Source organism: Geotrypetes seraphini, chromosome 2 (genome assembly GCF_902459505.1).
Source record: "Geotrypetes seraphini chromosome 2, aGeoSer1.1, whole genome shotgun sequence".
Classification (NCBI taxonomy): domain Eukaryota; kingdom Metazoa; phylum Chordata; class Amphibia; order Gymnophiona; family Dermophiidae; genus Geotrypetes; species Geotrypetes seraphini.
This window is the reverse complement of record NC_047085.1, coordinates 11,925,678-11,938,003: the sequence shown is the minus strand read 5'-3', so window position 1 is coordinate 11,938,003 and position 12,326 is coordinate 11,925,678. Positions and strand designations below refer to the sequence as shown.

The following is a 12,326-nucleotide window of genomic DNA, read 5'->3' as shown; positions in this document are numbered from 1 at the left end:
TTGTTACAAGGACAAAAAATTCCATATATTACTTGAGAGGTGTTACAATCTGAATGTCCCCGTAAGTAATGAATATTATTAGTATTAGGTATTTTGATTTGATTAGTGATCAAAGAATGGCAACAGTATTTGCATCTTCCACAACTGGTGTGTCCTGTTGATTCTACAACAATCTCATTAGTTTGATTATTATTAAAATATTCACCTAAATTTTTGCTCCTATGAAACAGAAGCTAGACGTCAACTTTCAGATTCTTCAGTTTATCAACTTTTGGAACATGATCCTACTAAGGATCTTCAACAGATCATACATTCTAAATTAAGTCAAGCTAATACTGAAGGGTTGATATCTTCTAAAGAGTTTAAGTACTTATATTGTAAACATCCCTCCATTCCAATGATCAAATTTCTTCCTAAGATACACAAATCACACATTAATCCGCCAGGGAGACCTATAGTATCATGTTGTGGATCGATATTAGAACCCTTATCTCAATATATTGATTTTTATTTACAGCCATTTATGTTAACCATTCACTCTTATATAAGAGATTCTATGGACCTCTTATTACAAATTCAAGATTTAGATCTTTCGGCTTTCAATATGGAAGATCTATTGTTAGTTACATTGGATATAACTTCGTTATATACCAGCATACCCCAACATGCAGCACTACAAGTTATTGAATATTATTTGACAAAGTCTTCTCAAATAGGCAATAAACTAAATCTTTTGAGGTTCATGGCTCAATTAGTGGTTAATAACAACTATTTTTTATATGATGGCCAATACTACCTACAACGAAAAGGTGTTGCCATGGGAGCAACGGTTGCTCCCGCAGTGGCATGTTTATTTATGGCCCAATTTGAAGACAAATATATATACAACTCTACGTTTTTCAATAAAATATTATTTTGGAAAAGATTTATTGATGATATTATTTTCATTTGGAAAGGGACAACAGATGAAGTGAATCAATTTATAACTCAACTAAATGAATGTGATCATAACATCAAGTTTAGTGCCAATATAGATAAATCTAACATTAATTTTTTGGATATTCAGATCTCTTTGTCAGCTAGTCAATTTCAATCAACTATATACAGGAAAAGTACTGATAGGAATTCCATTCTCCATTACAAAAGCTTCCATCCGAGACAACTCAAAAACAGCATTCCTAACAGTCAATTTCTCAGATTGAAACGACTATGCTCTTCTCCAATTGAATATCATCATCAAGCTGGGATTATGAAACAACGTTTTCGTGATAGGGGCTATCCTGAACGATGTATTAAAGTTGCCTACAAGAGAGCCAAGAACGCCAATCGTGATTGGCTGCTATTACCTAAAAATAAATCTGATCAAGTTAATTCAAGAATGACTTGTGTTTTACCATTTTCTAGCAAAACTTCTTCCATACAAAAAATTATATACAAACATTGGAACATATTAAAATTTCATCCTATTTTTTCTGAAACTCCCATGTTTGCTCACAAAAGGAGCAAAAATTTAGGTGAATATTTTAATAATAATCAAACTAATGAGATTGTTGTAGAATCAACAGGACACACCAGTTGTGGAAGATGCAAATACTGTTGCCATTCTTTGATCACTAATCAAATCAAACTACCTAATACTAATAATATTCATTACTTACGGGGACATTCAGATTGTAACACCTCTCAAGTAATATATGGAATTTTTTGTCCTTGTAACAAGATGTACATAGGTCAAACTAAAAGAGCAATTAAGCTAAGAATAGCAGAACACTTGAGCAGTATTCGAACCAACAAATCTGAGGCTCCTTTAACTGATCACTGGCAATCAGTTGGTCATTCTCTTAATGACCTCAAATTCTGTGTAATCAGGCAATTTGAATTCAATAGACAGGGTGACATTTCTCACACACTTCTTTATCATGAACAACGTCTAATTTACACCTGGAACACAGTGATTCCTAATGGTCTCAACAAAGAAATAGAGTGGACCACCAGATGATAGTTATATCTCAGTTAATTACGATGTTATATCTTATTTATCACGTGATCCTTAAAAGATCTTCAAATACGTTGGTACGTTTAGACGTCAGACGTCTCACGTTGATTCAACTTTCTAGTTGGAATCCTATGTCGGCGTGTTCTCTCCATTGTGTGGTCCGAAGGTATTTTATTTCTTTAGTTTTGAAGTTATATAGTATTTTTTGAGGATTTTTCAAGAACTGTTATATTCTTATTTTCATTTGTTTCCTCCTGATGACGCAAGATATAGTGAAACACGATCGGTGTTGAGGAAATGTTGGATTGCTTTCACTACAAGGAGTTTTAGCTATATGCTGAAATGTACTAATTTTTAACGGTGGATTTGGAGACTCACTTTTTTCACATTTTCTACTAAACCAACGAGTTTTATATTTGAAAAGACTTCATTGTACAACCTCCAGCTTCAATAAGCAGAACTTAAGAAAATATATGTGGAAATATATATGTTTTCACCAACTATATTCAGCTAAGTATTCATCTATAATTTTTTACCATCATTATTCAGCTTGAATTACTAAATCAGATAGGGCTGGTAGGTAGGTGAGTGCAATGATGGAATGTTATCACATCTTCATTCTATTAACCTGTTGGTTTTGAATAAGATATCACACTGAGCACTCTATAAATTATTTTATAATAATTTAAGACATATTTTAAACATTTTTTGATTCACATTTAATGTTATATTATTTATTAGGTGAATTGATTTATAAAAGATTTTTTCTTCTATTCATTTAATCTTTGTTCTACAGTCTGCCATTTTTTTGAGGTGTTTCTGAGTTTCTTCTTTACCATTACTCTCATCGCTTTGTAGTCTCCTTTCTTGAAGTTGTCGCTATGGTTCTTTTTCCCTTCGGTATTCCTGAGGAGTGTGTGGCGCAGTGGTTGGATCTACAGCCTCAGCACCCTGGGGTTGTGGGTTCAAACCCCGCGCTGCTCCTTGTGACCCTGGGCAAGTCACTTAATCCTCCATAGCCCCAGGTACGTTAGATAGATTGTGAGCCCACCGGGACATAGGGAAAATGCTTGAGTACCTGATTGTAAAAACCGCTTAGATAATCTTGATAGGCGGTATATAAAATCCTAATAAACTTGAACTACTTCAACTTTGAACTTGATCATATTGTGATCGCTGTTTCCCAACGGTCCCACTACTTCCGCTTCCTTCGCAGGTCCCCCTAGCCCATTTAGGATTAGGTCCAGAGTGACATTCCCTCTAACAAGTTGATCCATGAAGCAATCCTGTATAGCCTCCAGGAATATGGTCTCTCTGGCGCATTTTGAGCTTCCAAGACTCCATTCTATCCCAGGATAGTTGAAGTCCCCCATAATATCGTGTTACCGCTTTTGCATTCTCTCTTCATTTCGACTTCCATTTCTTTATCGATAGCTTCAGTTTGCTCAGGTGGACGATAGTACAGTCCCATCTTTATCTCGGGTCCTTTCCTTCCCGGTATTTTAACCCATAGCGATTCCAATTTGTTGGTCATCTCTGCTGTGTCCACTCTGGTCGAATGTATGCTTTCTTTTATGTTTAGGGCTATTCCTCCTCCTTTCTGACCTGACCTGTCCTGGCGTTGGAGTTTGTACCCCGGTAGTGCTGTATCCCATTTGTTTTCTTCATTCCACCATGTTTCGGAGACCCCAATGATGTCTATGTTCTCAGTTTTAGCCATGACTTCTTTTTTTTTTTTTTAATTCTTTATTCATTTTTCCATCTTACAACAAGTACACAATATTACATCATATTAAACTTTTACATATCACTTGAAATTCATTCAATTATGATTTTACATACATACATTTATTCCCTCCCCACCCACTCTTCCCACAAATAATTTAATTCAAAATATCATATACATATTGTATTCCTATCTTTTTTTTTATTATTTCTTTATTCATTTTATATCTTACAACAAGTGTACAATAAATATCAAACAAACATATTACAATACCACAATATTATACAACTATCTATTAATAAGACCTTTAAAAGAACTTTCTATCCTCCCTCTACATATAAATGTACTTTCAGTGGAAAATGATGTCCATTCATTACAATATTGGCCATGACTTTTAATTCCCCCATTTTGTTCCTTAGGCTCCTTGCATTAGTATATATGCATTTTAGGTCTTGGTATTTTTTCGTCTTCATTTCCTTTTGCTGTGCTTTGGACTTTATTTTCTTCTCTTGTGCTGCAATCCTTTTATCCTCCTTTTCTGGGTTAGTCAGCTCCTGTGTTTTACCCATTGTTTCTTCCCATTTTTCCCCCTTCGTATCTTCACGGGATACCTTCTTCTGAATCGTCGACTTTTGGTCGACTGTCGGCTTTTCCCTTCTTAGTTTAAAGCCTGTTCTATTCCTCTCCTGACGTTGTTTACTAGAAGTCTAGTTCCCGCCGCGCTCAATTGCAGTCCATCTCTCCTGAAGAGCTTGCTGTTACCCCAAAACGTTGTCCAGTTCCTCACGAAGTGGAACCCCCTCTTCTTCACACCATCTCCTCATCCAAGCATTTATTGATTGTAGTTCCGTCTGCCTCTTCACATTGCCCTCGGTACTGGTAGGATCTCTGAGAATGCTATCTTTTGGGTCCTCATCTTCAACTTCCTTCCCAGAATCTTGAACTGTTCTATCAGTGCACTTCTTCTGTAGTCTCTCCTGCTGACATCATTTGTCCCGATGTGGATCATTCCTGCAGTCTCCTGTCTCTGCTCCTTCCAGGATCTCTCCAATTTTGTCCACGATGTCCTTTGTTCTTCGCTCCTGGGAGACAGGTCACTAGTAAATTCTCTCTCCCGCCTGCTATGTGACCTTCTACATTCCTTAGGATTGAGTCTTCCACTAGGATCACAGACTTTCCCTTCTTCAATTTTCGCTTCAGTTGCAGGTCTGTGTCCTCATTGTGCTTTACTGCTTCTTCTTCTAGGCACCGGCAAGACCTTGCCTCCCCTTCCTGCGGAGATCCTCTATGGGCTTCTTCTTCCTTGGAGTCCGACTGCTCTTGCTCTCTATTCCTTGCGGGTGTATCTTCGTCCTTCCTACGATGTTCTTGTTCTTCCACCCTCCAGTAGGCCTCTTCGATGAACTCCTCGAGCTCCCTGACTTGTTCCTCGATGTGCCTCTGTCTCTCTGGGTCTTCAGCTGTCTGAGCAGGTCTTCTGTCCTGTACGGGTCTTCCTCGTTGCAAAGTCCCTCTAGTTCTTGAATCCTGGACTTCATGCGACTAACCTCTTTCTTCAAGCTTTCCAGCTCCTGACACCGACTGCATACATACGACTGCCTCCCGGAGGAGAGGTAATCTTACATCTGACAGTCTGTGCAGTACACTGGGAAGCTCATCCTCTGGATTCCCTCTGCTTCCATTGCTGTCCACCTATTTGGAGTACTCTCTACTAATGTACCGGTGCCCTTTGCTTGTGTGTGCGTGCTGCTCTCTCTACTGTACCTGCTTCTTTCTTGTGTGTGTGTATGTGTTCCTTCTGTACCTGCCTCCCCCTTACCTCCTGTGCCTGCCGCTTCCTTCTGTGCTTGCCTCCCCCTTACCTTGTGTGCCTGCCACTTCCTTGCCTTGCTGCCTTTTGCTTGTGTGTGCTGTCTCTGCTATATACAGATACTACACTTGATCTTAGCCAAAATACCTTACCTTCCTTGTGTGAGTGTGTTCCTTCTGTGCCTGTCTCCCCTTTACCTTTTATGCCTGCCGCTTCCTTACCTAGCTGGTTTTCCCTGGTGTCCTTGGTTGTGGTGACCTGGCCCTTCTTGAGGCCCTTCGCAAAGGCGCTCTCGCTAAGGCGAGCGCCTTTGCCACTCGTGTTCGCCGCGCGCCAAATGGCTGCGTACCGTTGGCTCCTCCCCTTTTAAGGGGGAGTTTGCCGCTTCTGCTGACGCGGTGGGGGTAGGCGGAGCTAACTCTCGCCGCTGCCCCAAGCTTTCTGCTCCCCTCTGCTTCCTTCGGATCCTTCTCCCTTCGCTACACCTCTCTTCTCCTGCTGTACGGCACTGCATGTGCCGCTGGGCTCCTTTTTCCAACTTCTCTCCTGTGCATACAATATTTTCTAGCCTATTCAGCTGGAGTTGCTGCTAAAAGGTGTAGTTTTTCACTGGTGTATGTGCAACCTTTGATCGCAAAATTAGGTTTGCGCTTCTTTTATCTTGTTCGCCTTCAGATTGTCCATAAAGGCCAAACTCAGCTATTTGAATCTGCGGAAGCAACCCAAGGATTTTTGGAGAACTTGGGATTGAAGACAGGGAATGTAAGTGACCCTATTACTACTACTAATATAGTGCTGAAAGGCGTATGCAGCACTGTACATTTTGACATTTAATAGATGATGCCTGCTTAGAAGAGCTTACAATCTAACTTGGACAGACAGACATGACATGTAGGGTTAGAGATGCAGAACTCAAGGTGAGAGGAGTTAGGAGTTGAAAGCAATCTCAAAGAGGTGATCTTTTAACTTGGCCTTGAACACTGCCAGAGACGGAGCCTGCCATAGGGATTCGGGCAGCTTGTTCCAAGCATATGGCACAGCAAGGTAGAAGGGACAGAGTCTGGAGTTGACAGAGGAGGAGAAAGACACAGATAGGAGGGACTTACCAGTTGAACGGAGCTCATGGGGGAGAACTTAGGGGGATATAAGTGAAGAGAGATAGTGAGGGGTAGCTGAGTGAATGCATTTGTAGGTCAGTAAGAGGAGTTTGAATTGTATTCAGAAACGGTTTTGAAGCCCTCAAACTTTCTCGAGCCGGGGCACACTAAAGGTAGTGGCCATGGCTTGAGACACCCATGATGACATCACGCATATGAATGACATCATCACATCCGTGCATGGGCCCTGAGACACCAGTAGGGGGTGTTAGCAGGGAAGAGGGCCACTGGCACTGGCACCAGCTGATTGCCTACAGCAGTGTTTTTCAACTACTTCAAGTTAAGCACCCCCTAAGTCTAACAAATATCAACTGAGTACCCCAACCACAGACATCCCTATGCCCTCCCAAGCTCTTCCCCCGATCCCATCCCCTTTACTAATTGTAATGCAATTTTTTCCATTCATTTTTCATCTAAATTCTCAAAACTGATACATTTCAATCACTATATTTAAAATAAAATCATTTTACCTACCGGCGATCCTCTGCAGGCTGCTGTAATTAGCTTTAAAGGTGAGACCGGGAGGCAAAGGGGGAAGCCGGAGGACACAAGAGAGAAGAGGGAAACATGCAGGCCTTCAGTGAATCGGGCAGCGCTGGCGCTGTACCGCATAGGGAAGTCAGCTGGCAGGCGCCTCTCTTCCTCCTCACTTGGAATCTCTGGAGGCACACAGTTTGAGATACACTGCCCTAGATTAGGGAGCTCTAGCTGCCTGTGAGTGGGTTATAATGCAGAATTAAGAGTAAACCACTTTTGGGGTGAAAGTTACTGGAGTGCTACATGGATCATTTACCACTGAGTTCTGAACATCACCAGTGGAAGTGGGGTGTACCGTACTATGGACACTGAATTGCTTATCCGTGGATTAGACACAATATTTCTCACTCCACTGTGTGGCTGTTTTGCTTCTACAAAGATAGCCACGAATTAGGGGTTTGTTTAGAGTGGGGGGGTGTTTTTTGCACAGCAGATTGAGCTTCTCACAGCTTATTAAAAGTTGACTATCAGTTACATAGATGAGCTGTGTATCCTCTGTCGACTATCATGGAAAATGTGGAACACAGCCCTAGGATTCTCGAGGCTGCTCCAACTGACTTTTCTATTCAGTGCAAGACTATTGGGTTGTTGAGGCCTTCTGGCTTGCTTGGAACTGGGAATGTTAGGCAAGAGTACTTTTAGACCTGTTGATGGCCCACCTTTGTATTTGATGCAGGCTTGCCACAGCACTATGTTATTGGTATTTACTGCTGGACACATTACATTCTAAAGACTGTTGGGCTGGGGAATAAAGAAAGGATTAATTCCCTGACTCAACTTTTTAGTTCCTCAGAGTCACTTCCTGGTTTCCTACTTTCCTCCCCTCCTTGAGAGAAACTCTTTCTTTCACAGTGCAGCTTTGGTTGTGAGACAACTTAGCCAGGAGGAAGAGTGCTGGGCTTTCTTTAGATTTATTCTGAGTCTGAGAAGCAGTGTCAAGCAGGGGAATTGGTAGGATTTCATACCCGCTGTCACAGTCCTAAGTCTAGCTTCTGTGTGGCAGAAGCTAGCAACTAAAGAATGACATGGTGACTGTTACCCGCGGGTAACCTGCCGGAATGGAGGAAATAATTAACTGATTGCCACGGGTACAGGGACAAGGCCATTCACCGCCCCGCAGTAAAGGATCTTACAAGTTGCCTCCCTTCCCTTCAGATCAGCACTGGCAGCTCCCTTCACGCTTGCAACCACCTGCCCCCTTTCTATCGCCCGGGAGTCCCCCACCCTCTCACCAGGCCCCCCTCCACCGAAGCAGATTGGAGGGCTTCCCTCCGAGTCAGAAGCATGTAGTGTGCAAGAGCTGCTGCGCGCTGTCCCGGCAAACAAGTGTGGCTGGCGCTGAAGATAAGGAGCAGCCAAGCTGGAAGACTGTGTCCGACAGTCAAAGTAACTGCCTGGGATCCCCAGCTGACCAAAAAGGCTTTCCTCTGATATCGGAGGGAAGCCCTCCTGTTGGCTTCGGCGGAGGGGGGCCTGGTGCGAGGAAGGGGGCCTTCTGGACTCGCGGGCAGCTGCAAGCGCAAGGGGAGCTGCCAGTGCTGATCCAGCTTCAGCGGAGGGGGGCATGCCCCTGAACAAGTAAGGGAGAGAAGAGATAATGTGGGGCAAAGGAAGAAAAGGGTGGGTGGGGTAATATGGGAGGGGCATGAATTTGGGACAAAGGTTGGAAGGCAGGGAGGGGGTAATGAACTCGGGACAAAGAAGGAAGAGAGGAGGCATGAACTTGGAACACAAGAGAGGGAATAGAAAGGGAGAATTGTTGGGGATGAGTGTGTGAGACTCTCTGAGAGGGAAAGATGGTGCACATGGGGAAAGGAAGAAAGGAAAATTGTTGTTGGGCATAGAGTGAGGTAGAAATACATGGGGAAGAGAAGGATAAGAGGGAGAAATGTTGGATATGGTGGTGGAGAGGGAACAGAGGGACAGTTTGAAGGGGATGCAAGGGGGAAGAATGTTGGACATAATGATGGAGGGAGAGGGGTGATAGAAGGAGAAATGTTGGGCATGGGTCTGGTGGGCAATAGTGAAAAATGCTGCACATGATCCAGGGGATGAGAGAGGGAAAAATGGTGGATATAGCAGTACAGAATATTGGTTTTCTATACTTTAATAAAATAAGTTCAATATAAAATCATAACTATTTGAGGCTTGTGGGGATGGGGCGGGGACTGAGCTTGCGGAGACAGGGAGACAAGTTCACGGGGACGGGGCAGAGACTGGGACAAACTTTTTCCCCGTGTCATTCTCTACTATCAACCATATGTAATAAAGAATTACATGTGCTGGAGGGGAGAGGTTAGGATACAACATAATCTCATATGAACAAAACACTTTATTTTCTTTAGTTTGCCTCAACCAAGCAGTATAGGCATGAGTCCTTTTCCCACATCTCTGCGCTCAGCTGATGTCTAGGGAAAAATCAGAAGTCCTCTTCTCTCTCAGGGAGCTTTTTTGAACAGTTCCCAGGCTCAAGCATATATTCTCTTCCCTACCTGAGGACCGCCCTGTGACTCAGCAGGACTGCAGAGCCTAGTGCATCCTGGGAGCTATAGTTTCAGCACTACTGGGCCAGCACCCTCTGCTGCCCAGTGATAGAATGACATCATTAATGAGGGAGAATCCTTGACTCTTTTACAAGAAGTACAGTAATATACTAGTGTGAAACTCTCATGAGCTCTGCCTGTGATGTCAACTGTATTCTCCCCTCAACTGAAGGATGTTTGATTAACAGATATGGCTTTTCTTTCCTAGAGTCCCAGGAGACATTGATGAGGTCAATGCCCTGAAGTTGCAGGTTGATCACTGGAAAATACCTACCGGCCTTGAAGACCCTCATGTTCCAGGTAATGATTATGAACAACATTTTTTTTAAATAAATCTTTATTCATTTTAAATCTTTCAACAAGTGTATAATAAAATCATCATTTAATATACAACATCACTTGAAGCTCTACATTTTTCTCAAGAAAAAGATTATATCCCACCCCACCCTCCCAAAAATTATATTCAAATATAATATATCATATAATAATTTAGATCATTTGTTTTACAATTTGATAATGAAAACCACAAAACCCACCCTTTACCCACAAACCAATATATATTAAGTAGGGGAAAATGCTGATTATTCATTATAATATCTTATTAATGGCCCCCACACATCCTTAAATTTATTAAAATATCCATTTTGAACTGCAAGCGCTCTTTCCATCCTATACATGTGACACACCGAGAACATCAACAAATCTAGTAATACACTTTACTCAACAATTACTTTTCAGGAATTGGGTTACAGTTATTCAGTTCAAGGGCTCAAAGGACTGAAATCTTGAAAAATCAGCGACACAGCTATTAAATATAGTGGTCATACCAAAAGCTACATAATAGAGGTGTACACAGGGATGGGGACAAAACAATCATTACTACATAATCATTACTACAGACCAGTGAGTCTGACCTTGTTACCGGGAAAGATGGTAGAGGCACTGATAAATAACTGCATCATTGATCACCTTGATGGACCCAATCTGATGAGGACCAGCCAGCACAGCTTCAGAAAAGGAAGATCTTGCTTGACGAACTTGCTGCACTTCTTCGACGGAGTAAACAGGCAGATAGACAAGAGCGAGCTGGTCGACATTGTATATCTGGATTTTCAGAAGGCGTTCAACAAGGTCCCGCATGAACGACTACTTCGAAAAAGTGTGAGCCATGGAATCAAGGGTGAAATACTCATTTGGATTAAAAACTGGTTGGCGGAGAGGAAACAGAGAATGGGGTAAATGGACAATACTCGGACTAGAAAAGCATCACGAGTGGAGTGCCGCAGGGTTCGGTGCTTGGACCTGTGCTCTTCAACATATTTTATAAAACACCTGGAAATTGGTACGCTGAGCGAAGTGATTAAATTTGCGGATGATACAAAGTTATTCAGAGTGGTGAAGACGCAGAAGGATTGCGAAGACCTGCAATGTGACATAAACACGCTTGAGAAATGGGCCGCGACATGGCAAATGAGGTTTAACGTGGATAAGTTGAAGGTGACGCATGTCGGTAACAAAAATCTTATAAACGAATACAGAATGTCTGGTGCGGTACTCGGAGAAACCTCCCAGGAAAGAGACCTTGGAGTACTGGTCGACAAGTCGATGAAGCCGCCCGTGCAATAATAATAATAATAACAGTTTATATACCGCAATACCGTTAAGTTCTATGCAGTTTACAATAGATTAAGCGAGGTACAAATTGATTGAATTTAAGAGGGGGGAAGAGGAGAGTTAATAGGACCGGAAATGTGTTGTTGAGGAGAAAGAGATTAATAGGACAGAAGAATCACTATGGAGGAGAAAGAAGATGAGTGGGTCAGTTGTCTAGATACTTTAGGAAGGGCGAACAGAATGTTAGGAATGATTAAGTAGGAAGGGCAAACAGAATGTTAGGAATGATTAAGAAGGGGATCACGAGCAGATCGGAGAAGGTTATTATGGTATGCCCCCATCTGGAATACTGTGTCCAGCACTGGTCACCGTACATGAAGAAGGACACGGTACTACTCGAAAGGGTCCAGAGAACAGCAACTGAAATGGTTAAGGGGCTGGAGGAGTTGCCGTACAGTGAAAGATTATAGAAACTGGGCCTCTTCTCCCTTGAAAAAAGGAGACTGATTGGGGACATGATAAAAACGTTCAAGATACTGAAGGGAATAGTCTTAGCAGATAAAGACATGTTGCTCACCCTCTCCAAGGTAGAGAGAACGAGAGGGCACTCTCTAAAGTTAAATGGGATAAATTCCGTACAAACATAAGGAAGTTCTTCTTCACCAAGAGAGTGGTAGAAAACTGGAACGCTCTTCTGGAGGCTGTTGTAGGGGAAAGCACCCTCCAGGGATTCAAGTTAAAGTTAGACAAGTTCCTGCTGAACCAGAATGTATGCAGGTAAAGCTAGTCTCAGTTAGGGCACCAGTCTTTGACCTAAGGGCCGCCACGTGAGTGGACTGCTGGGCATGATGGACCAGTGGTCTGACCTAGCAGCTGCAATTCTTATGTTCTTACTGCGGGAAATGAATGGAGATGGGAGAAGATGCGGACCAAATTATAGTTC

At 42.3% G+C, this 12,326-nt stretch overlaps 1 protein-coding gene across 3 annotated transcripts in view; it reads left to right on the top strand.

The window, feature by feature from the left end:
- Positions 1 to 12,326, top strand: part of ARHGAP39 (Rho GTPase activating protein 39) — a 295,579-nt gene that overhangs the window by 250,371 nt on the left and 32,882 nt on the right. For all 3 annotated transcript variants that reach the window (XM_033933771.1, XM_033933770.1, XM_033933772.1), the window contains one exon: positions 9,978 to 10,069. In XM_033933771.1, the coding sequence (XP_033789662.1) occupies positions 9,978 to 10,069 (92 nt within the window). The remainder of the gene's footprint in view (positions 1 to 9,977; positions 10,070 to 12,326) is intronic.